Source organism: Amblyomma maculatum, chromosome 1 (assembly GCF_055883805.1).
Source record: "Amblyomma maculatum isolate TAMU_Amacu chromosome 1, ASM5588380v1, whole genome shotgun sequence".
NCBI classification, from domain to species: domain Eukaryota; kingdom Metazoa; phylum Arthropoda; class Arachnida; order Ixodida; family Ixodidae; genus Amblyomma; species Amblyomma maculatum.
Window position 1 is genome coordinate 199,090,446 of NC_139344.1, and position 26,811 is coordinate 199,117,256.

At 49.7% G+C, this 26,811-nt stretch overlaps 1 protein-coding gene across 1 annotated transcript in view; it reads right to left on the reverse strand.

The window, feature by feature from the left end:
* LOC146205351 (neural cell adhesion molecule 1-like) overlaps positions 1-26,811 on the reverse strand; it is a 289,648-nt gene that overhangs the window by 137,311 nt on the left and 125,526 nt on the right. The window contains exon 7 of the mRNA XM_084606946.1: positions 13,642-13,980. Within this exon, the coding sequence (XP_084463072.1) occupies positions 13,642-13,980 (339 nt within the window). The remainder of the gene's footprint in view (positions 1-13,641; positions 13,981-26,811) is intronic.

Consider the following 26,811-nt stretch of genomic DNA (forward strand, 5'->3'; position numbering starts at 1 on the left):
GGAGCCGTGTATGCGTTGTAAACTTAAAGAGTTAAAGAGTCGGCGTGAAGTGCGAAGCGGCGTGTGGAGGACAGAGGATCTTAGCTGTGGAAAGTTGTAATATAATTTGTGGAATAAACAAAGCTGTGAAATTTTACGCCGAAATTTTACACTCGATGTTCTTCTCTGCAGCCTTACACAAACACCAAGAAACGCCGTAAGGACGAAACATGAAATCTCCTGAAAAGCTGAATGAAAAGTGACCCCCCCCCCCCCTCCCCTCACCTTATGGTCTACAGAGTGTCCATCAAATAGGGTCTTTATGGGAGGATCGATAAAGATAACGCCCAAAGCGCGACGATAACGTCGCTGCATGTATCAGTCGAAACAAGTGGCGGTTCGCTGATCAATGACACGGACACAATTTATTACGCATGTTGACACTGCTTGCGCATGCGACGAAAGCGCGGTGCCTAAGCTGCCCATCGAACTACGGAAGCTCTCAAATGAGCACTAACCATGGAGCGCCTGGAAGCACCCAAAACGAAAATTACCCCTGCTTGAACGGTGGGCCTTTATACTTTGCTCTAGACGCTCGGCTCCGTGCGCCAATTAGAGTGGCGCGCGCGAGCACGTTTGCATACGCACGCATGAAAGCACACACCCACAAATATTCTTGGTTTAGAAAAGAGCAAACTTTGACGTCAGAAGTTAATTACACGTATACTCGACTTCGTAAGCAAACATAATTATGGAAGCGCTTAACAGGACGAGAATCTCACTAACTGCAAGATCCAGAGGTTAAAAAATACGCTATTCAAGAAGAAAACATTCTGGATTCTTTCAACGCTCTGTTTGTATCACACTGTTTATAACCCAATAATGGCCCATGCTGTTAAAAGCGCCACATCAGTTCGATAACAGAAAGAAATCTACTTGAGTAAGAAGTGCATTGTTAACGCCCGACTTATGTGTAGACTCGGTAGTCGTGCTGATGCCACGAAAAGCCCGACGGACCACGCAGTACTTGAGCGGCGCCTTGTGTGGAATTCGGGTTGTGCCGCTTATTGTGTCTGTTATTATGCGCCTATATTATGTGGAGGAATTCGAAACCTATATTTCTGCGAACTGCACGAATTTTCTCCAATTAGTGCCAAATGGCGCCCCGTGAAAGTTATTTCTCAATAAGTAGTCCAGCTTAATTCAAGCCCTTAATTCATGAAAGCGTAGAGGAATCTAAAGCTAGACTGCGCGCTGTCAGGAGCCAGCTGAACTGCTCCGGCAAGTTAGGAAAATCCAATCTCAGCGTACATTTTTTGCTTGTCCGCCAACATTACATCGTTTCATAAGGAGGTTGGCCGACTGTCGTATCTTTCGTCTCTTTTTTTTGTTTGTTTGTTTGTTTGTTTCCTTGGCCCCGGTCAGGTTTTCACGGCAGGGGTCGATCGCTTGTCTGCATTTTTCTTCTCGTCGCTTCCGACATCTCTCGACAGCGGCCAGGCTGAAGTAACAAAGAAGCAGTCTGCATGCTACACGGGTATGTACATGTTCTATTCTTCTCGGTTCTTCGTTTTATGCTTTAGATGAAATAGAGCGGAACGGTCAAAAGATCACGTATAGCGCAGGACGAAACGCCTGCTGGGTTTGTGCAGCGTTGCTAGAAGGTTTTCAGTGTAATATATAAGGGAAGCAGCAGTTCATCTATGCGAAAACGGCGTGAAAGAAAATAACGCTTTTCTTCTTTTAATAATGGGTGTCCTACTTGAGAGGATAAATAACGAACAAAAGAAATTCCAGTGTCTGCGCCGACCATTTTACGTCTCGCTGCAAGTGCTTTTATCGTAGAACGCACGAATCAAACGTGACTTACACAAAGCGGCTCGAACGAGACTTGCAGAAATTTATTTATTCTTTTTCGTTTCCTAGGAGCATAGTGCATTTGCGAGCCTCGATAGAAGATGTACGCAAGCACGACTTCATAGAGGAGAACCTACGTGCCTCGCGTGCCTTGGGGCACAGGGCTCGTACTCTCCTGCAATCACGTGGCTACCACGTTCACGCAGCCGGTATACTTCGCGCCTCGCGCAACTTAGCGCGGCTCTCAGCCGCTGCACGCAAGCGGGAGGCCAGAGCCCGCTGAGATGCGGCGTGTTGAACAAAAGGAGGATGCACTCGCGACGGGGCCCGCAAACGTGTTGCCACAAAACATACGAAAGTTTGTTCCCGTGCATTTCGCAGACAACAAAACGCTCGCTGCAACCCGGCAATTCAGGAACAATGCAGCACTCATAGTAACTCTCGCATAAAACACATAAGCGATTCGTCATGCGGCTATGCTTAGTGTAATCGTTACCTCTCGCGAACCAGCCATGCGAAGTAGTGTTGGTGAGCTATGTGGGAAACCAAGCCTTGCAAGTTTTCATGCGTAGTTTGCTATCCTTCTCGAGCTGCCCGATTCGAATGTGCTTATTCCCGCCTGGTTATGAGAGTTTCACATGAAATAGATTCGTACTAAGCATTAAGAACTGAGTTTTGCGTTATGATCGAAAATAGCCCCACGGAATATCTGCCTCTTCTATTTCCGAGCAATATTTCTGTCTGCCAAATTCGCTTTATTTTTCGGACACATCTGTAAAACCAGAGAACGCGAATCCACATTGCATAATATTGACAAGGCTATACAGCTTGGCGAACACCAGGCGTGATCCTCAATTTCCTCGCAAAAGACGTGCGCTGCGCGCGGGCGCCTGCCATTAATAAAACCAAAAGACATTGGTACCGAAACCAGGGCAGCGTCTTTTCAAGGTTGCTTTCCCAGCCCAGCCTCAGGTAATTTTCTTCAGCTGTAGATAGAACAAGACATTCCTAACGAAGTTCATTACCGATGTGTTCCTTAATTAGCGCCTCGCAGACAAAGCAGCGCAAATAAACGCGGCCGAGCCAGCACTCTCTGTCACGTGCCACTACAGAGCAGGAGAAAACAACTGCGCGGCCGTCTTGGCCTGCTCAAGTCGCAAACGGGGCACTTCCGGCAGGACGTTCCTTCTGCGGCGCATGACAGCTTCTCGCGCGGGGATAAACTGCGGCAGCCGGCGTGCAAGGAGGCGGCACGTATCGCACGTGGGGCGCTCGATGCGTAGACTCCACGCTGTCGCCTGCGCGTAGCGTCAAAGAACAACGCAGGCGTTAAAGACTGCTTCCGACGCGTCAGGGATGATTTCGAAGCAGCCTTCGACGCGTGCTGCTCTAATCACACGGGACTCACCGAATCGCGTTTTTGTCGTTGCATATGTGAATCTTCGGACGCAAATCCGATTACACCCTGCCTTACAACGGCTGATGTCAGTGGCCCTGTCACGTTCCGGCCCCCTGAGCGACGGCAGGAAGCGCACCCCATCGAACCGCTTCATTTTTCCTCCCACCAACAAATCAGCCTTTTGGACTCGTCCGGAAGTTCACTTGCCGTGCCCGCTCGCATGTCCCGAGAGGCCCAGAGGGCCATAGATAAATGCCAGCATACCATCTCACTGAGCCATAAATTGTAGAGAACCGCTAACCCCTATTAGTGCCCCATTCATGCCTGTAGCATCCTCATCAATCAGTAAAAGTGCCATTAGGCGAGAAGAATTGCCCAAGACTGCTTAGTTCTCGCCGCATTTTAACAAACGCTTCCTGCAACAGGCCGCTCTTATGGATGGCGCAAAGCAGACGAAAAGAAAGCGGGGTGCTCGAGTACGCGCAGTGGCGCAAATCACTCCGGAGCCCAGGAACGTGGCTTAGAGTGCAGCGCACACTTAGTTGAGCGAGCTGTTACCGGAACAACAAGCCACTGTCGATCTGCGCCAGGCAATCGAGGTTGGACCCAATTACCAGAAGCACAACACGAGGCCAATTAGCGGGACATTAGGGACGTTTCCGGCGAACCGGACAGTCCGCCTCGCCGACGACCTCCTCCCCCTCGCCATGGCTCCCGCTTCTCCTGTTTATTTTTGCTTCCCTCCTCCGTGGACCAGAGCCCGCAGCCAAGAGCGGCCGCGCCTTGGCCAAAGAGCGGCTCTGCGCTCGCTGCTCTTTTGTTGCCTGTTCCATGCCGCGCCCGGCGTAGCAATGCGTGATGGACGACAGCGCGATCTCTGCCCCGCTGCCGCCTTCGCTGCTCGTAACGCGCGCCGCCGCTGGGCACCGCTTTTCCACATGGCCCGTCTGTCAGGCTTGGGCGAGGATGAAACTGGAAACGCGCGCGCGCTTACGGCCGCGCCACGCGTGAATGAGCGTGTGCCTTCCGCCTGACGCGCTCCGCTGTTTGTCCCGGCGTTGAAAAAGAAAATAAAGGAAGATGCGTTCTCGGGCCTTGCCTTGTCGAACCCGGCGGCGGAGAGAAATGGAATACACGCGACTGGAAAAGTGCTGTCGCTTGAGCATACATGTTTTCGGGGTCGCGCTTTCGCATGTCGAAGCTACAAGCTCGTGGTGCATACGACGCGCCTGGGTTTTTGGGGTGTTGCTCTTCCTTGTTGTCTTAGTTTGATGACAGCGACCGCCACAAAACCTTTTCATAGCAGTTTCTCTACGGCAAACGAAGGGTAACTATTGGTTGCGAGTCACTTTTATGTTATGTTAAAGTATTAGCTCCCGACAGTGCAAAAGGGAGAGAGAAATTAATGTCATCGATCACAAGACTTTTATTTCGGAAGAGAACCGCGCTATACGATCCAGATGGCTAAAGAAAAGACTGGCCAATTTATTATAATGGGCAACAACAAAGAGGTCCCAGCTAGTCAAGAACCACTCTTAAACATGAGAAGTTTACAGAGATTAGACGCCTGGCAAAGCGTGCTCCAAAAGTAGAGCCGCGCGGTCTTGCACAGTTACAGGCGGTACAAATAGAAGCACTGCGGTTACGCATATGAAAAAGCTCCTGGGCGAAAAATGGCGCGCAGCAAATTATTTTACGCGACATAGCTTTCCCCTCTACCTTCCCTTTCATTTTCTTCTTTGTCTTCTCTTCCTAAATGGCATATCGTTGTTGAAAAGGCGTCAGCAGAGGTACTGAGTAGAGGGCGCGGGATGCTCGCACTTTCCTCCAAGGAAAAGGAAGAAAAACTTTGTGTACACCTAATCTCCACCTTTAGATGTAGACGCGACAGCGGCAATGGCCCATATTTGCAGCTGCACTTGAGGATCTTCTTTCGCGCCCATGTGCTTTGGAAATCTCTTAATCGCTAATTGCTTAGTTTGGGCCTGTATTGCATTCCACGTACTTATAGTGCAGTCTTACGCTACCACGTTATGTGAAAGACCATCCCACATATATCCCAGCTCCGTTTCAACCAAGTCGTATGAGTGTGACTGCGTGGCTTAGGGACAGCGTGTCTGATTCATGGGTCTCGGGTTTGATTTCAATCTTCTGTCAACTCGGCCAGGCCACGTAGTACCATGAAGTCACACAGCCTGCCTACCGCCCGGTATTGTCACCCGCCAGGCGCATGCTCTGATTTTTCGGGGACAACGCTGACGTCAGATCTCGTCCAGAACAAGGCCCTTAATTCGCGTTAATATTGACTGTTGAATACGGGCAGAGGCTCTTTATTTTTCTTTCCTTTTCATGTCTCAACATAACATATGTTGAATGATTGTCGCCATGACCATCACGATAATTCGGACGAATCTATCGCGTTGTGGCTACATTGCTGAAATTGTAAAAGTGCCGAAAGCAATGTAAAAAAAGGAAACACTTTGGCACAACTCAGACCAAAACGATGAGCCCCACGCTATTACAGGTCAGTGATATAAATGAGAATATGCAGCCTTCGGGCAGGTGCCTCGAATTTGGGGGTCATTAGAAATTGCAGCTGACGCGCAGCAAGGTGCCCTGGTTTTCAAGAGCCTGAAAGGACGCGACCTCTCTCTGATGTCGAATGTACCGCAGTAGCAATCAATAGCAGGCAAAGCGTAGGGCGCACTAATTCAGCAATCAAGAATAAGCAGAGCCGCAGAGATTAATATTGCAGTACTTAAGGCAAAACGGCGACTCATTACGCATTTAGCAGCGACATTTGATGTAAGTGCTCATGCGCGTAAGCTCATAAATGCGGCCCTATATCTTTCCAGTTCGTCTGCTCTCCGCGCTTTAATTAATGACGTCGTAAACTCTCATCAAAAAGAAAATAAAAATATGGGAGAGAGAGAAAAAAAACGGAAAAGGGCGCCCAACTTCGTTTCCCGGATTTCTCTTTCCTTTGCCTAGCGAAATGCGAGCTGAAAGTGTTTAAGGGACGAAGCAAAGGAGGTGATGGTGACAGTGAAAGGAGACTCCGGGAGCGTTCGCTGCTCTGCGGTTCCCTTCCTTGCCCGATAAACAGTCCACAAGCGCGGCGCCCGGACGCATGTAGGGCCTCGCAAGGAGATTAGCAGCCTAGGCCCCGTTCTTAATCCACAAGATGCACTGCAGTCGGCCCGCACGTACGAGAGGACGTGTCTCGCATCTGCGAACCGGGGCAGTGGTTACAAAAGAGCGCGCTCACTGCGCTGCGCTCTGGACACGCCCGCGCAAACAAGGCGTCCGTCGCTGCACATTCCCGGCGCGCACGTGTCGCGCGTGCTGCAGTTGCCGCGGAAGCGCGACGCGGCTTTTTTGATACACGAGCTTACGTGCAGACAGCTGCGTATACTCGACACTTGGTTGCTCCAAATGACCCCAGAAAGATACTGTGGATGTCTGCCTTGAGCGACACTCCACACTATTTATATCAGCCTGCGTCACCCCTGTCTCCTTCCCGTCTATTTTTGTTTTCTTTCCGTGAGCGATGTGCACTTCTACGCCCCTAAGGAAAGGAGCTTTAGGAGCTTGGGCACTTTGTTGCTAAGTAAGCTGCCGTAAGGCTGAGTCTACCAGAAAGGACGACTGCCTAGAAACCTCTCCTTTTGCTACTCTTTCGCGTGGGGACTGCCGGTGCGAAGGCTGGGCGCAAGACTGTCAGTACGTGTGAACGCCGAGCGCTGTGAAAGATAGCACGCATTCTGGAATCCTGCGCTAACGGAAATCATCCGCAATATGAATAATAAGTTTCAAATATCACCTGATAAGTATAAAAAATTACAAGGATTCAACGCTGCTGAACTAAATATCGAGCGAAAGCCTTAGCTGCGGGTGACCGAGCGTTCTTCTTCTTCTCTTTTTCTTCTTACTCAGCCCAAATATAAAGCCCCGCTTTAACCAAGCCGTATGAACAATACCCTCTTTAAACGGCCGGCTTAACCACGGTTACGCTTAAAGGCCCACTGTCCACCCTCCGGTCGAAAATATTTTCTTCCCCGGTGACTGCGAGACTTCGCCCCTAGAACGCAAGGCCGCAAAATGTTTTTGAAAAGAGTAACTAATAACGCAGTTACAGCCACCGCAATCACCCGATTCTGTCATGCCTCTCTCCTTCCGTTCCCTCGCAAAGGTTTTTCACTCTCCTGCCCGAGGTCGTCTAGCCTCCGCAATACAAATTCCCCTTCCTCCTCCGCGTTTGGCGGGAGGTGGGGCGTGGCTCTCCGCGAGCGCGAAAAAAAAAAAAAAAAACCGTCGAGGGAGCGCGCGCCGCTGGATTCAGTCTGGCCGTGGCGAGGGAAAAGCGCGCTGCGAGCGGTAGACACCCATCCTTCTCCCGTCAGTCAGCGAGACGGACCAATTGACGTCGTTCCTGGTACGTACGTCATTATCGTGGCCCGTCGGGCCAGCGCAGGGAGCGGTGAAGCTGGCTTCTCAAAGGAGAGCATGAGGGAGCTTTGAACTGCATTTTCGATGCTTTGCGGCACGCGTGTCGCTGTAGAATTTTGCACAGACTATCTCCGGTACCTGATCGAAACACTGGGCTCATTTTCTTAAAAGGGCCTTCCCTGGATAGTGGCCCTTTAACCGAGGTTACCGAACTTAACCACGGTTAACCGCCAATCGCGGTTATCTGTGCTTGCACAGCTCGCCGCCATTCTCGGTTACGGCTGCCATTGCCTATATAGTACAACCGAAGCGACGCGGTGATCTGCGGAACAAAGCAGCATTTACAAATATTTGATTTATGATGTGGTTTCCGGAGTGCCGTCCGGGAAGGCGTCAACAACGCGTTGAAGCCCCGCACGATGGCAGCACCTCATCGACCATCGTAAACACCGCCGCGTTGGCCCCTCGTCCCGCAGACCGTACGCGAACGACACGGCGGTTCGCTAGCGCCGACGTCAGAAACAAAGCGTGCTAAATTTATTGCCATCTGGAATACTGAGCCGAATATCAGAATTGAATCACTCCTGATCACTGACCAGCGGCAAATTGCTGGCAAGACCGATAACCGCGATACTATCAAGTTTCTGTTCAAGACAGCTGCCGCCGGTACATTGCGGCTCACCGTTCTGCTTATACTAGCTCTGCGATTAATGTATCGCCAAAGTTTCTCATATCGTTATTTTACGGCGGCAGAATAGGATTTACAATAAAGATGTTTCATGAGTACACTATTTCGACAGCGTTGATCAGTTCCAAAGCGCCGATCGCCGCGGCTTCGAAGAGAACTAATTTAGGCCTATCGACGACTAGGGGGTTACGCACCCCGCCGTAGTTCGCCGCGCTCGATCACTTCACCGCCCCGGTAAGTGTAACGTTCCTTAGCCTGCTCGCAGCATCTCGCACTGCAAGCGTTGCGAACTTCTGCACTTTCATTATAAAGCTAGGACCGCGCATTTTTTGACGTTCCGCGCGCTCAGCACCAAGCCGCACAAACGATACTGCAAACACACGACGGGGCTTCAGTACGCAGACGCTTGGCTGTAGGCCGTAACCGAAGACGCCGGGCGGCACAGTAGACACCGGATATTCAATACGGGTAAACGAGTACACTGCTGAAGCAGACACGCTCCTACGCTTCGCGCACTTGAGTACCGACGAGCAGACGCCGCCATAACCTCGGTTAACGAGCAAACTGAGGTCGCCAAACTCGGTTTGCGATAACCACGGTTAGGGGTGTAACTGTGGTTTGGTCTGCCGTGTAAACGGGCTAACAACGGTTTCGCGTAACCGCAGTTACGCTAACCGTGGTTAACTCTGCCCGTGTAAAGAGGGTATTGTAGGGGTAACGTGAATGCCAGGGTCTATAGCAGGGTGATTCTGACATAACCGTCCCATGTGAAACGAGATACCCAAGTTGGCAGCTCCTGCTTGTCCATCTCTCGCTTTTGTGTAACGTGGGGTGTGACGTCACGCGCTGCGCCGTGGCTGCGACCGCGCTACGCCGACCAATTGAGTTGGTAGCCCAGCTCTCATCCCAGTGTCACGTGGGGTGTGACGTCACAGCATCAAGTGGGTAAGACGTGGCTTCCGCCGCGCTACGCTGAAGGCTCGAAACCTTGCTTTCGCAATAAAATGTGGGAATTATTTTTAACGCGGCGATAGTGTCAAAGGACTCGTTGTGTAGGTTGCGACAGAAAACTCACAGGCAGGTGGCAGTTGGAAGGCGACACCAGGGTATTGACTAGTCTGGGGATTGTGTGACGTAACGAGTCCACAGGATATGGCAAAGTTGGGAGGATCTGCCAACATGGGTAGCCTATTTGAGGTGGGAGGGTGAGATGGAAGCCAACCTCCAGGACCCTCGGACGCCAAGTCAGGCACGCAACTCTTACGTCATGCCGGCACGTTCGCATGGCAGGAACATTTACATCAATGGCATGTAATCCCTCATGCAACATATGTTTGGTCAATAGTCCTGAAGCCAAAGGATTTTCGTCTCAGCCGCGAAATAAAGTCATCACGCCATCAATAAATGCCAAATGGCATTTAGAATGCTAGGAAATGATTTCATATATAGTACACACTGACGCAAATGGTATTGGTATCGGCGCTGTAGTTATACAACGGCATGGTCGCGATCTGCACATATAACATATACCAGCCGCTCGTTGAGTAAGTGCGAAAGAAATTACATGGTTACTGAGCAAGAATGTCTCGCCGTTGTTTTCGCTATATAGCGCTTCCGCTTCTGTCTGTACGGGAATGCTTTCACCGTCGTGACCGACCACCATTCACTTTGCTGGCTCGTTAGTCTTCGTGATCCCTGCGGGCGGCTCGTTCGATGGGCTTTACGCCTACAAGAGTTGAAGTTTACTGTGGTGCACAAAAGCGGCCATAAACACAAATATGCTGATTGTCTTTCGCGTTTGTCGCTTCAAACGACTGATGACGACGCAGACAACTTCGATGAATATTTGGATCCACTTTCGCAAACCTTCCCCGATCTTCGAGTTTTCCGAACCGAGCAACGCAAAGACCAAACATTAACCTCTTTGTTTGACTCCGACAAAGATCCTATGGAGAACACTTTTAGCATTCGCGAAGTATTGCTTTAAAAGAAGAATTTCGCAAAGGGGTGTTTATTTACAAAGGGACTGATGGAAGCAAGACCGCGACTACAAGCGTCCTTCTGACCCTCGTTCTTCTTCTTCTACCGATGTGCTATGGTGCGTGACAATATCACACCAAGGAACTATACTTCATAGTTCACGGCCCTTTAGTTTTTAGTGGCGCCGTGACGGCTTCATTTTGCGGAAGAGACAAAAATTCTTTGGCTTGAGCAATTTAAACTGAGACTGTACATGTACGTAAAATCCAGTTCAAAAACAAAACAAATTCTAGTCTTTACTGCTGATTTCGCTCATTGCGATGAACGCACTACCCAGCCGCCTAAGCGTTGGTTTCCAATGTCGAAGAGATCAGGTCTTCGCCGGCGCCTCGCAGCTGGGGCGAATCGTCCCAGGTTCTGCGGAAGTTGCCTCGGGCCCGAGCTATGTCTAGTAGCCCAACGACATCGCGGAACTCAGGAAGTGGTCACCCTTGTGTAAATCTGAAGGTGTGGATCGAGTGAACTGTGGATATAAGATTGATGGTAAAATGAAAACCATGGATGCAGAACCTGAAACGTAGCCAGCTTTGATTCTATGTTGGAAGATAAACCAGTGAAATGGTGCGTACAACAGTGACTCTTCGGACTTATCCTACTATCTTGGAGTATAGGGCTAGAAACCGCCTCACGACGGCGAAATATATCGCTACAGTACTCCTAGTACGGTCGGGTTGGTGGAATCTAGCTTCGGTGACAGGTAACTCCTAATACAGCCTCTTTTAGGAAACCTGTCTCAGACGTTTGAAAGTCCAGGGAACATGGTGCGGTAATAGGAATACGCTTGGAAGCCAAAGGCAGCACATTCGGCTAAGGCGAGTGCTCGCTCTCTACGAAGGCTTGTAAAGGAGCGCGACTCGATTTGGTCATTGGAATGATTCTGTGGTGTCCCCATTCCCCCCCCCCCCCCCCCACCCACTCCCCCCTCCCAGCTCTCATAACCTACTCCTGACAGCCATAACTCCTCTCGAAATCCCCCCCCCCCCCCCCCCCCCAGCCCGTACGTCCTAGAGGAGATTAGGGGAGCCTCCCGGGCTCGCTCTCCAGGTGTAAGTCGCTGAATTAGCCCTCCTCCTCTCCACATTTTCTTAGAGAGAGCGGTGGACGGGGGGGAGGGGGGGACCTTTTCGTCTGCGCGTGCAAAGACAGACTTTGTCTTTCGGGACCAAATCTTTTGATTGCATTGAGACTTATATGCAAGTGGTATGGTCAAGGGCCACCTTGGTTTACATTCTTTGCTTTTGGTTCCGACATATATTATGTCCCTATAGCACCGCGTTGCCTGCTGCCGAAGTTGTGATAATGCGCAGCTTCGGATGAAGGAAAAACGCCATTAGTGAGCAGTGCTGACAAGGGGAGCAGTTGGTTGATTATTGTTTCAAATGCGCTACTAGGCAACAAAGGAGGACAGAGTGACTGGCAACACAAGCGCGATGTGTCGTCTGTCATTCTATCTTTCCTTGTTCAAAAGCAGCGTATTTTAAACGACGCCTTAATTACTTTGGTTGCCCTATAAAATAGAGGCATTCGCATTCCGCAAAAAAGAACAGAATTTTGTCGGTTGATTTTTGCAAGCAGCTCTATGCTGCGCAAATTCATGACTCAAGTTCTCTAAGAGCACTGAACAAGGATTGGCAAGGATTGTAACAAGGATTGTAACAAGAATTGGAACAAGGAACGTTGTCTCACAAGCCGAGACAATGTTTCGACAAGTGGACTTCTCTTCGCCTGGGCTCTAAGTTCTTCAGGTTGCTCCTTAACTGATGGTGACACGTGATGCTTATTACATTTTATGTTTGCGGTTTCGTGTTATCACGAGCTTGTCCGCACGATTGCGTTCGAATGAATGAGTTTATAAGAAAAAGAATGGTTGCATCAGATAGAACATTAAGGAATATTCTATGAGAAATCGGGAGGTGTATGTGGGTTAATTAGGTAATTAATTAGAGTAAATTAGGTAATTCAGACGTCGAAATAGCTTGGAGGGGTAATGTCGACGTCCAAAGGGGTCACGCGGTATTTGTATCCCGGTGACGGGAAATTTCAAATGTTTGAACGTGAGCAAGCAGGAAACGGCGCAATTTGTGTGCACAAATAGGTGGGAATGGTTAAAAATTGCGTAAGGAGAGGTAATCAACAAACTGCAGTCTGAAAAATCTCGGGAGCACTGGAGAATCTGCAGTGCAGAAATGCGAAAGCCTAGCGTTGCTGCTGCACACGGTACCTCGTACGCCCCTTGTCGAGCACAACCAGTGTTCCGTTGAACGCATAAAAATTCACCGGCGTTCTGTAATTGGTTCACAGGAAAGGAAAGACGCAACATCTGTTATTCACGGGATCGCTGACACATCTCGCGGACAACACAGCAACGCTCAGGCTTACGTATTTCTCCAGTGCAGATTCTGCATTGATCTCGGAAAATTATTTGGTAAAGTGAAACGGGCGTAGAAAATAAACGCCGAGCGGGCGTGATTCACTCACTGTGTGAGCTTTCTCAGCTGGGAGTAAAATAACTCATGGCTTCAGCAAGCAGCGACAAGAGTTCGCGGGGCCCCTGCGACTTTGAACACTTGCCATGGCACGCTCAAGTGCTCGAAGCCACAGGAGTTAGGTACATGAAAGCATCTGAGAGTACAGTCAGGCTCTACTCCGCGATACACCACAATTTAATCACCCCCCCCCCCCCCTCCCCGAAAAAAAAAAATATCGGTGGCACACTTCTAAAAGCCACACAGTGAGGCGTTCTTTTTTACACAGCGGGCACTTTTCCTATAACGAGCTGTTATGCATTTGGTATGGCTAAAAACTTTATTGATTTAAAACAGCCCCCCCCCCCCCCCTGCTTATGCTTGTCAACGCAACACGGTTGCTTGCATTCATCTGCACTACACCACATTTGAAGGAGAGCTGACAAAGGGTTGAAAGGGAGCATGAGCTCGCATTCCAAGCCAATATGTTCCGACAAGGGGACTTGTCTTTGCCTCTTTGGGCAGAAGAAGACAAGTCCTTTTGTCGAAACGTTGGCTTACCTTGCGAACCGAGGTTCCCCTTCAACCTTTGTTCAGTTCTCCTTCGTACTTTCTAGCCACCCTAATACTGTGTAGCCATCATTGTTTCTCTTATTCTACACTGGATACAGCCCATCATGGTCTAACAAGATACACAGCGCCCATGGAGAGGGATATGGAGTGTATTATATTGCAGGGACTGAGATGATGAGCAGTGAACTCACCAGCCTGCACGACGTGGAAGGTGCAGGGCTCACGCTGGTCCCCCATGGAGTTGCTAGCAGAGCATAAGAGAGTGCCGAAGTCGCTCTGGAACTGCGGCGTGTACTCGAGCACTGAGGCAACGGTGGGAGAATCTCCGTCGAGCACGGGCGTGCCGTCCGGATCAGCTTCTGGCCCCAGCACCACGAAGTCGGTCAGTTCGGTGCGCCGTGTGCTGCTGCTGAAACTCCAGCGGAAGCGCACCGCCTCGGGGGAAGCCGCCACCCGACACGTGACCCGCACGGGCTCATGGCGCGACGCCGAGTACACGATGGGTGCCCCTTCCACGCATGTCGGCGCATCTGGGTGGCAAGAGGGAAGAAAAGGAAGGCGGCGTCATCGGCTTTTACGGGAAACGAGCTAGATGTCGTTACCATAAGCGCCGAGTCTGTAGTACGAGCCTGAGGGGATGCTGTTATTGACGCCAAAATACTTTCCTCAACGCACCACTTTGTTAATACACGCACTGCGCATACTTGTTGATGTGATATGCTCCTCATGACAAAGAGTAGTTCTTGCATTTTGCGTTTCAATGAGCGCAATTTTTTCTCGTTCCTAACATAACAACTAAGAGGGATATGCATTACAACCAAAATAATTCTAAACACGAACACTGTTGATATCGAATAATATTCGAGGAGACAAAAAGTGAACACCTTAGAGTATGTACTAGTAAGTTTGCTTTTACTGAAAGCACTTTGTGAACTGAATAAGTTAAAAAATACAGCAGTCGAGAATAGAGCCAGAAGTGTAGCTATGGGCGTGAATGGGTTCTAAAAGATATTGTTAATATAGCTTGTGAAGACGTGCAGTGACGCATTGGCAGGCGACTAGGGTGGAACAAGGCAGTTTCATTTGATGGCATTTTTAAGAGTAGTGAATATTATTTATGCACGTTAGTCAGACAAAACGGGACACCAACGCTTACGTATTTATGCTGTCAATAAAAATTTTGCTCTGGCGATTTGGCAAAGTTTTGCCTAAAGTAAGTTTGTGAAAACGTACCTCGCGAAATGCATACAGATAACCTAATTTGCGGCGTAATGAAATGTCTGTCAAATCAGGATTATAACACACAATTTTTCATGGATGAAACACTGCAGCGATGAGCGTAGTTAACTGTCAGGGGACAATCTTAATGCTTTCATGACAAACTTCAAAGTTCATGTCAGCGTGGCTCCCCGTGGCCCAAGAGTATTCTATTATTGAGGGGAAAACTGTTTCACGGAGCACTGGCGGCCGCCTACGAAACAAAAAGCCGTGACGATTAACTTAGCGCACAGTTAGGGACGAAAGTGACGCAGAAGATATTCATACATTCAATAGAGACTTTTAGTATAGCGTACACAGACACACGCAAAGGAATAGCGCACGCCAAAAATTACGTGACAGGCACTCCCTAAGCCTGACGAGCAGCGTTGCTTTGTTGGTATGGCAACGCCATGAAGTGAATCGTCTTGGCTTGACTGCTTACACGCGTGTATCCGTAAAAATATGCTTGGCAGTACGGGGCTGAAAGGAGGCTGTTATGCACCATGACGGCAATACAAGGTAAAAGTCGTCAGCGCAGGAATACCAGCGTTAGGGGGTACAACAAAACTGCCACAGCAAAGAAACTGGTTAGCTTTTTTGTACGAATCGCGTGTAGGTAAAATGAAATGCTGCTGAGTCAGTATTCAACGCAGAAAAAAAAAAAAAAAACTATTCCTATCTTCTGGCACTTACTAATGCTTCCATCCATTTTTTTTTTTTTCATTGCTGCCTTTTTTTCTCCCTGACTGCATGCCTGACTGTGGCAGAATTAAAGTATACGTAAGCGTTGCACAAGAAATCACAAATCTCAAAGCAGAACAGAGAAACAGATGTCCAATTCGCATGTGACGCGAATAAAAGAGCGCAAGAACGGAATAAAAAAACATATAAGGACAGAGAAAGTCAATTCTAGACGGAAAAGCCAACGTTCATATCGGGGTACTCCGCCATGCAACAGGAGCAAGCTAATCTAGTTCCGCCTCTGTGTGCATAATAAAACACGATGATTCACAATATATATATATATATATATATATATATATATATATATATATATATATATATATATATATATATATATATATATATTGATTGAAAAAAAGAAAAGAAGAGGACCGTGCGTTCTTTCAAAAAGTGCAAGAAGTGGTGGCACCCGACAGGCAAAATATTCTGTACGCTGTTTCAATTCGCTTGCATTGTGGATATATTGTTTTTTAAACGACGACATAGTCCTAAAACGCAACGAAACCTCAAGTGGGGCGATAACATATCACGGAGATTTGTGCTACTGTTTATTGGTTTATGTGCAAGTGCCGTCTCCACAGGAGCGGCGGCGCCGACCACGCATGTAGTACAGCACGTATGCAGACATAGCAAAGAGCAAGTTGAAAGCATGGCATATCTTTGCCGCTCGTCTATATGCACCCAGTAGAAGCTTCCATTACAAGTGCAACCGCCACCAAATGCTGCAGAACCTGTGTCTCAAACAAAGGAGGACACTCCTAAGCCATTTCAATCGGTTTTTGGAGATTGGCGACGTTCCTCCGTCACGAAGGTGGCAAATGTTTTTCTAGAGCTAAGGCCTAACGAATATATGACGTGGCTAGCTCCTGTGTAATTGGCACCGTGTAGGGCAAGTGAACGCTTATCGTGGTGGCTCGATAACAGCAAGGCACTTCCGACATGCATGATCGGATTCTGCCGAGGTTTAAGTGCGCAAGACAGCGTCTTGGACTTGGTAAGTCACATTCAGTATCAGAGAGGTTTTTGACTTTTCACGTAAGCCATTTTCCTTGACGTCGCGAATGCTTCTGGAATTCGCAAGGCATAAGCCTACGGGGCCATCTGCTAAGACTCATTCACTCGTTCATTAGTGATCGTGCAATTCGAGTGTGGTTAGCGTGTACCATAAGCCATGAAATTGCTGTATCGTGATGTGTGCCTCAGAGAAATATTCTTTTCCCCACAATTTCTAACGTCGCAATGGCTGGCCTTCCCGATTTACTGCAGAAAATTGCAGATAAGTGCTCATGTCGACATACGCAGATGACATTTGTCTTTGGTTTACCGGGTACCAACAAAGGCGATTAGTCTTGATAGCTCTTCAGGCCGTACTTTCAGTAAAAGCTTACCTTCAGGCCTTGAGATTGTCTCTATTAGCTGAAAAATCCGCTTTCTTACGGCTTCAAGCAATCTAAAGATAGACCTTGGTCTCTCCTGCATTCGCCAAATCAGTCACATGCGCTTTTTGGGCGGCATTATTGACTCCCCTCTACGTACCGATAAGCTGTGAACTCAATTGTCTCACTGTCTTCGTGTCTCAATGTGATCCGTAGAAACGCACAACGCGGGAACCAGCCTTCCTCAATAATCAGACTTCACGAAACGCTGGTGATTGGCCGCATGAAGTGCCAACTACCGTCAATCTCCCGCGTGGTATCGCAGCTTGAAGGTCTCAAAATATTGCAAAAAAAAAAAATGCCTAAGAGCTTTTGAAATTCCGCGGATCGCAGCAAACAATGCAGTACTTCATGAGTCACTATCGTAAACTCTTAGCCTTGCCACTTCTCAAAGCTTACTAACGCAATTTGACATCCTAAGAGAAACAGTGGCTGGGTGAGCCCTTCTGCAGCAGCTCTGAAAGAAATTGGAGTCCCGAGCCTGTTTAGAACTTAATATTTTTAGTTTCCTAGGCCTTGATATTCGAAGATAAAGCAGGCGGTTGAGCTTGTACCCTGGTCCTTTGCGAGCCTCGACTGTACTGTCGCTATTCCTCCCGTGCACAATAAGCGCAGTTCTCCTTTGGTGGCAAAGCACTTTTTCTTACTTGAACATTTTAAAACATAGTATGACCACCATTTTCAAATTTTCTTTGTGTGTTCTGTGGACGACGTCAGAAGAACTAGCGTAGCGGCTTTTCATAATCCTTTTTAAATATTGTATGGTCTGTAAGCTTTACTCAATCCATGCCCTCCATAACGGCCTAAAGCGGAAGCTAGGTTCTTGTCCGGATCAACCTGTTGTGATCCCAATGGATTCAAAACCCGTCCTTCAAAGGTTAGAGCGTGGCTTCCCTACTGATGTCTTGACTCTTAACTCTCAAAGCTTTGTGCATAATATGCACAGCAGACGCTTCTTTATACGCTTCCAATGGGTGCCCTAGCAGGCAACAAGGTGGCGGATAGCTTCGATCATAAAGCGCTCTCAGGTAATCCATCAAGTCCCCCAAGACGCCAAGAGATTCTCTAGAGAGGGGGTACTTAGCCCTTTCTTTACCCAGTGGAGTTTATCCTGCAAGTCATGCGTGACCAAGGGACTAAAGAGATACCAAGCCATTTCCCTACATCGCTTTCGCGCAGGATTTGCCCGTATCACTGCGGGAATGTACAAAATGAGCCTGTCATCGCCCTCGCTATTGCCACTTGGTGTCCCCATGTTCTTGCTGCGCCTGGAAAAAGAGGACACTGAAGTTGACTCTCGCGTGCTGTGTGCCGAACTTTGCCTGCTGGTACAGCTTCGTCCCGTCGTTTTAGTCAAGTCTAGCCCTGTTGTCCGTGACATATTTTGGTGTCGGCGCAGGGTATCGATCCCAGTATATGTCCCGCACTCCTCCGCATACCCAGGATTCAGGTCCTGTGCCAATCGACACTCCTGTTCACCGCGCTAGCCGGAGGAACCTAGGCCTACCACCTGAGCACGGGCCGTTGGAATTCACCGCCGCAGCCGCCGCTCGACCTGTCATGCAAACTCCAACGTACTACACTCTACAGAGCTCACGACTGCCTAAGGCTTTCCACGGCTGTCAGACGGAAGACGTCGAAGACTGGCTCACCCTGTTTGAACGGGTCGCCGCATTTCATCAGTGGGACGACGCCGCAAAGCTCAGGAACGTCTTCTTTAGCCTGGAAGATGGCGCTCGTACTTGGTACGAGAATCGCGAAGGCGCCATAACATCGTGGCGCGAGTTCTGCCGCTGCATCCTGGACACCTACACCAGCCCGGATCGCCGAGAACGAGCGGAAAGGGCCTTACGCTCTCGCATACAGATGCCGAACGAGACCATAACCATGTACTTGGAGGACATGACTAGGCTGTTCCGACGATCTGACCCGGCCATGCCCGAAGGGGAAAAGGTGCGCCATCTCATGCACGACGTTAAGGAACAACTGTTCGCTGGGCTCGTGCGCAACCCGCCGAGCACAGTTGCCGAGTTTCTTTCGGAAGCAATCACGATGGAAAGGATGCTCCAGCAGCGGTCTGCGACCTACGACAGGCCGGTACTCGCCGCTTCGCTCACGGAGCCGCATTCGGCCCTCGGGGCTAGTCCGGATCTTCTTCGCGATATCATCCGCTCCATTTTACGTGAAGAGCTCCAGAAGCTTTTCGGTGCTCCCCAGCCGACGGTCGGCTCTGTCGCTAGTATTTTCCGAGAAGAACTCCAGCAAGCACTTCGGCCTTCGGTACCATCTGCTAACCCGCCATCCCTTTCCACCGAGTCCTGTCGGCCAACGTATGCGGACATCTTGCGACGTCCCCCGACTGATTCCACGCAATTACTGCCACCCGACCAAGGCTCACTGTATTCAGCTCACCCCGAGCCGTACATCGACAACCGCCGACCACCCCAGCGAAAGGCAGACCTGTGGCGTGCCCCAAATCGGCAGCGCCTGTGCTCCCACTGCGGAGAAGCTGGTCACCTGTATCGACAGTGCCCATATCGACAACTGGGACTGAAGGGTTTCCCCATCAACATGCGCAGCCCTCCTTTAGGCAAACGACTCCGGGATATTGAGGACTACGTAGCCCAGCAGCGCATGGCGCCAACTTTTAGACGACAGTCACGATCTCCGTCTCCACGCCGACTATCCTCGCAGCCAGCTTCTCCGGGATGGCGCAGAGACGGTCGCCTAGTCCGAGTCGGGAAAACTAAAGACAGCGACCTCAGGGGGCGAGGCCGCTTCAGATCGATGCGACGAAGACCCCCCGACAACGCGACCTGTGAGTGACCGCGACTTGACGGCCCCGACGACAGTTCGTACACGTGAAGATAGACTCTCGCTGGATATACCCGTGCTTCTCGACGGCTATAAGGTTAGCGCATTGGTAGACACTGGTGCTGATTTTTCGATTTTAAGCGGGAAGCTAGCGGCGCTTCTAAAGAAAGTGATGACGCCATGGTCTGGCACGCAGATTCGAACCGCTGGCGGACATGTCGTAACTCCGAGCGGTCAGTGTACGGCGAGAGTCCAAATTCGCAACTCCACGTTTGTTGTCAGCTGCCTTGTGATACCTGACTGCTCCCGCGACTGTATCCTTGGTGTCGATTTTCTCCGGGAGTATGGGGCCATCATCGATCTCCGGAAGCGCACCGTGACCTTTCGACCGAGAAAGCTGATGATACTGACACCTCAGACAGCCAAAGCCGTGCCCCTCTTCGAATTTCTGCCGAGAGCGTTTCTATTCCGCCACGTTCTAGTGTTTTTGTGACTGTTAACTGCGATGAACTACGTGACGGAACGGTGGTCGCTGAGGGCAACCAGTCCCTTTTGCTCACCCACGGCGTCACCTCGGCGCGGAGTCTCATCCATCTGCGTAACGGCCGATCTAAGCTCCTGGTGACTAACTTTACGAACGAACCCCGCCATCTTTTCCGCGCTACTGCAATCGCATTCGCCGACGCCTTAGCGGACGTTTCTGAATGTTTTACGTTCGGAGAAGTTGAAAATGTGCGCCCATCCCTTGATCGTCTGGATATTAGTACAGATCTCTCGGAAACACAGCAGCACGATCTGCGTTCTCTCCTTCTAAAATACAGTGCTTGTTTCGCGACGTCATCGAAAATTCGGCAAACGCCTCTTGTGAAGCACCGCATGATTACTCCCGACGATGCCCGCCCTATACGCCAGCAGCCGTACCGCATCTCAACGACGGAACGTGAAGCGATTCAGACAGGTTCAGGAGATGCTTCGTGATGGTGTCATCCAACCCCCCAACAGTCCGTGGTCGTCCCCTGTCGTGCTGGTCAAAAAAAAAAAAAGGATGGTACCCTTCGCTTCTGTGTTGATTATCGAAAGTTGAACGACATCACTAAAAAAGACGTCTACCCGCTGCCCCCGACGATTCGCTCGACAAGCTTCGCCGTGCCCAGTACTTCTCCTCCATTGACTTGAAGAGCGGGTACTGGCAGATTGAGGTCGATGAGCGGGACCGTGAAAAAACAGCTTTTGTCACCCCAGATGGACTGTATGAGTTTAAAGTGCTGCCATTCGGCCTATGTTCAGCGCCGGCTACTTTTCAGCGCATGATGGACACCGTTCTCGCTGGCCTCAAATGGCAAATCTGTTTAGTTTATCTCGGCGACGTTGCCGTGTTCTCTGAAACCTTTGGAGAACACCTCGAACGCCTTCGCGCAGTATTGGATGCCCTCCGGTCAGCTGACTTGACGCTCAAACCCGAGAAGTGCCACTTTGGCTACAAGGAGTTGAAGTTTCTTGGTCATTTTCTGAGTGCCGCAGGCGTTAGGCCAGACCCCGACAAAACTGCCGCTGTCGCCAAATTTCCCGTTCCTGCCACGAAGAGGAGTTTAAAACGTTTCCTGGGTTTGTGTGCGTACTACCGCCGCTTCATCGACGACTTTTCCAAGATAGCCGCACCCCTGACCCGCCTCACGCGGGATGATACACAGTTCGTGTGGGCCGCCGAGCAACAGGAGGCTTTTGCGGAGCTGCGCAGACGACTGCAAACTACCCCTGTTCTTGCGCACTTTGGTGAAGACGCTGCCACCGAAGTTCACACCGACGCCAGCAACATCGGCCTTGGCGCTGTACTCGTACAACACCAAGCTGGCGTGGAAAGGGTCATTGCGTGCCAGCCGCACGCTCTCCCGCGCTGAAACAAATTATTCCACTACGGAAAAGGAATGCCTCGCGGTTGTGTGGGCAACTATGAAATTTAGGCCTTACCTCTATGGCCGTGCGTTTAAAGTCGTTACTGACCACCATTCTTTGTGTTGGCTGGCCAATCTCCGTGACCCATCAGGGCGCCTAGCACGATGGAGCCTTCGCCTCCAAGAATTTGATTACTCCATTGTGTACAAATCTGGTCAGAAGCACGAAGATGTTGACGCGCTCTCGCGGGCACCCGCCGGATTTGTCGATAACGTCACGGATGACAGAGGTTTTCTTGGACAAGTGAATGCCTCAGACATAATGACCCGACAGCGAGCTGACCCAGAACTTCTACCTGTCATTGACCACCTGGAGGGTCGCGCTGCTGACGTCCCCCGTCAGTTTGGAAGGCACCTGTCTGCATTCTGTCTTCGGAATGGCGTTTTATTCAAGAAAAACTCCAGCACTGTTGATCGAGCGCACCTCCTTGTCGTGCCGGCCGACCTTCGCGACGATATCCTTTTTGCTTGCCACGATGAGCCCACCTCCGGCCACTTTGGGCTTTGCACGCACACTCACTCGAGTTCGTCAAGCCTATTATTGGCCTAAACTTTCTGACGCCGACCATCGCTACGTCAGAGGCTGCCGCGAGTGTCAACGTCGAAAGGTGCCTCCTCTCAAGCCCGCGGGTTTGCTCCAACCTATTATTCCACCTCGGTCGCCGTTTGACCAAGTCGGCATCGACCTACTGGGCCCATTTCCGCTGTCATCGATGGGTAACAAATGGATTATAGTCGCGACCGACTATCTCACACGTTATGCGGAAACCAAGGCAGTGCAGCGGGGCACATCAATTGAGATCGCCCAATTCTTTATGCAGCAAATCGTGTTGCGTCATGGTGCACCGTCCCTAGTCGTAACCGATCGAGGCACCGCGTTTACGGCACAGCTCATGCACGACGTGCTCGAGCTTAGTCATGCCAGCCACCGAAAAACTACTGCATATCACCCGCAGACGAATGGTCTCACGGAGAGACTCAACAAAACCATCGCCGACATGATCGCAATGTACATAGACTCGCAGCACAAAAACTGGGATGAAATTCTCCCCTACATCACATATGCCTACAACACGGCCACCCAAGAGACGACGCGTTTTACACCATTTCGCCTAGTCTACGGACGTGACGTCCAGACGATGTTGGATGCCATGCTTCCGAGCTGCACAAATGATCATCCACTCACGCCAGACGCCGAGCAGTTTGCTCAGCGCGCTGAGGAAGCACGTCAACTTGCCCGCATTCACGTTCAACAACAGTAGGGCACGGATGCACGCCGCTACAACCTCCGTCATCGACACGTCGCATACCATCCTGGAGAAAAAGTTTGGGTGTGGACCCCGGTGCGTCGGCCCGGCTTGTGTGATAAACTGATTTCCCGTTACTTCGGACCTTACGAAGTTCTGCGCCGAATCACGGAAGTGACTTACGAAGTTCTTCCAGTGGGTACTGTGCAGCCCTCGCGTCGGCAACCACGCTCCGAGGTCGTGCACGTTGTCCGCATGAAGCTCTATTTCACGCGGTAGTGCGCTATGCGCTTGTTTCGTTGTCGCGTAGGGCACCTTACCCCGCCTCCGTTATCTATGCTGTCAATGTGCTGGTCTTTCTTTTCGCTTACATTGGCCATCGCTCGCGCTCCGTCCCTTATTTCTTTTTTAAGAGGGAGAGTAATGCCACCTGGTGTCCCCATGTTCTTGCTGCGCCTGGAAGAAGACACTGAAGTTGACTCTCGCGTGCTGTGTGCCGAACTTTACCTGCTGGTACAGCTTCGTCCCGTCGTTTTAGTCAAGTCTAGCCCTGTTCACTATGTTCCACATGTGGCATGTGCGAAAATATAGAGCATTATATTATGCGCTGTTCAGTGTGCAATGCGGAAAGGCGTGTATTGCTGACTCCCTCAAGAAAATCGGAGCCCCTCACAGTTAACTTCAGCTAGGGCAGTGTCTACCAGTGTATAGAAATCAGTTATGCCGAAATATGGGTTGTTGCGCGTGTGGCAATGTAGATCAGGCAGGTCTCAGATGTGTGCCCGATTTATGGACCTTATTTTACATGAAAGTGTCTCTGCAATGGATCAATTGCCGGCAGAATACGCAAGACTAGCCCCATGTGTAGCTTCAAACTACCTCAACTTCAAACGCAATCGCATGCTCTCCCAGGCGCTTATGTTGGCTGATGAAAGGTGAAAGCACGCACATTGAGGGGGCTCTTTCACGCAAATAAACATTTATAGCACAATATGCAACTGTATAGTAAAAATGAAAAAAAGTCCCCTATACGCTGCATTATTTTAACAGTGTAAACACGAAGACGAACGAACCTGAGGTACAGAAAGCGTTGAACTTACAACTAGTTCGTTGAGGTCTTGTCACAGCTTAAATAGAGGTCTGGTAAGCATTCGCAGGTAAGGACACGCATAAAGAAGATAACATTAACTCTACTCCTTGTAAATGTTAAACGGTAGTATTGCGCCAACCCACCCAGTTTTCTACTTATTCTGTGTACGCTGTTTCACGCAACCGAGAATTGGTTCGCTAGTGAGGAGAAGTGGAGACATATGCCAAAATACTTGCATGAAGCGATTATTTCCAGCGCTAGTTCTGTGAATGCTATTATTGTCCCCCACAAGATTAACGAGAGTGATTAGGTTACGCAAAAAAAAAAAAAGTTCCAAAATGTCAACGAGATTCATGCGGCATATACGCATGAACGTGTTTTCTACAGAATGCTTCATTATTATGTTATCGCATATACAAAGAAGTCGTTTATTGGTCCGTGGCACAGTCACAACGCCGCCTTAAGTGTACGAAACGATACGGTAATGAGTCCCTCAAACGGGATGCAGTCCTATTTGTTTTTACTTTTATCTACTATACGGCAGGCGTTAACCGAGCTGACCGTGCTTGCCTCGACTGGCTATAGGTAGTTTGTCTGACTCACGCCTCAAGGGCCGCGGTTCGATGCCCGTCTAATTACACCAATTTGCTTTTCAGCGCTAATATTCTTGAGGTCCATTCTTGCTAACATAATGACGTTTCAGTGATGTTACTACCTTATAATCAATTCATCTGGCATTTCGATCCCTTTCAATTCCGTTTGACGTCGCGACCATTCACGATCAACCTGGTTTTTTTCGGCCCAACACCGACTATGACGTCGCGTGCGCCGCTGAAAGGGGTCCCGAGCGCTGACGTGTTAAAATGTACCCTCAGAAAGAAATATGCAAGCGAACACGGCTTGGGAAAATATATGCTTGAACTTAAAAAAAAAAAAAAAAGAAGTCTGCGGCAGTTTTCTGTAATAAGGCATCTCAGGGTTCATTTTCTTTGGTTTTCTTGAGCTCTCCAGCATCGTAGAGGAAAACACGTCACAACTCGTGGCCCCGCTTCGGGGACTACTACGAATTTCTCTTAAAACTACGAGCTTTCAAAAACGCCCTTTCTTTTAGAGCGAAAGCTCTACTTACGCTGCCAAACCTGAAGGCCATCTGAAACCGAAAGTTTGACCTTCAAGCGACACAGCAAAGGCGTGTACGCGACCAGATATTACGTGACGCACCGCGTCTTACCGCCATATGTGCGATTCGCGGAGCCAGCGACGCACGTGGTGTGACCTTGACCTAATAAGAGTAGGTGTCCACCGAGAAGTGAGCCAGATACTGTGCCTCCCTTTCCCCAGAAATCAAGTTAAACAAAATACGTAAAAAAAATCACGGACTGAAAAAGCGGCGTTAAAGACGGGGCTTGAGCGTCTTCCTAATTAAAACCGTCATACCGTGTACAACCTTGATAAAACAAGCAAAATTACGCTTTTATATTGTAAATTGACTTATAGGAAAGGAAAGTCGCATGTATCTGTCACACTTCTCTGAGGACACTAAGCTGGGAATGGAAGGGCGAAAGAGGAGCATAGTAGAGGGCTACAAATTATATCACCCCCCCCCCCCCCCCCCCCAGGGGATCTTTAACGTGCACTCACATCGCACAGCAGACAGAAGCCTTTGCATTTCGTCTCGATATATCAAAACACGGCCGCCGCGATCGAGTTCGACCCCAAGAATTTCGATTCAGTAGCCGAGCGCTTTAACCACTAAGCCACCGCGGCAAGTTGCAAATCATGCTTAACAGAACTTTCGCTCGTGTAACTAGGTTGAATCCAAGCTTAAACCGCCCTTATTTTTAGACGAATGGACGCGCTAAAGTGGGCCTCCAGGAGGAGGTACCTTAATCTCATTTTGAAACATATCTTCAACTTTGGAAATTCTCCTGAACATGTTTTGTGGGTTTTTCTGTTCGGTAATTTCTTTGAGTGCCACACATGGCAACTGAAACGCGCTCAAGCTATTTATGATTTTATTTTACCAATGAATGCGTTTTCGACTTCAGGACTAAACAAAATGCCGCTTTAGGGCAGCACAAAGGAAAAAAAAAAAAAAGAGTTCCAGCTGACGGGGTAACACGAGGCAGCGAGAGTGTGCGCAGTTGTGCCGATTCCGCCTGAATAAGCGCGGACAGGAAAGAAATGCTCCAGCTTTAAAGACGCCCCCTTCCGAGTGAAGACGCACGTGTGCCCACGCAAGCGGAGACTTAAGTCGGAACGCGACAGGAGGTCGGCGACAAAGCAAACCAGTCTTCCGCAAGTAGTTACTGGAGCCGGCAGTTTGTGCGCCTAATTTTCGGGCCACGCGGCAACAGCCGGCTTCTCCCGCGGAACGGGGAAATATCAGCGCACGTTAGGAAGCTCTGTACGCTGCGAAAGACCGGATTTCCGGCGACATTTTCAGCATGGCCGCACAAACGCTAGCGTGCAAACTGCGGCTGAACTCAGGTTCACCACGGATTCCCCAGGAAACTCTAATTACAGTCCGAGTAGGAGGCCCCTGCGAGCTTTAAAAAGTGGCCTTGTTTTGTACTTTATCTCCGAAAATATACCAAGCCGACGAATTTGTAATGACTGTGCAAGCAGTCCTGGGACATTTACAGGCCGTGCTTATAACGGACCCTGGCTGCACGTACGCAGGCCTGCCAGAAGCACCCACGCGGGCGCACACAGGCACACATACTTTTCTGGTCCTGTTAGAATATTTAAAGAGTACGCGAGTCCCTGTTTCAAGTTTGTTTAGCCCTGCCGATTCGCTGAAACAAGCGCTACACAA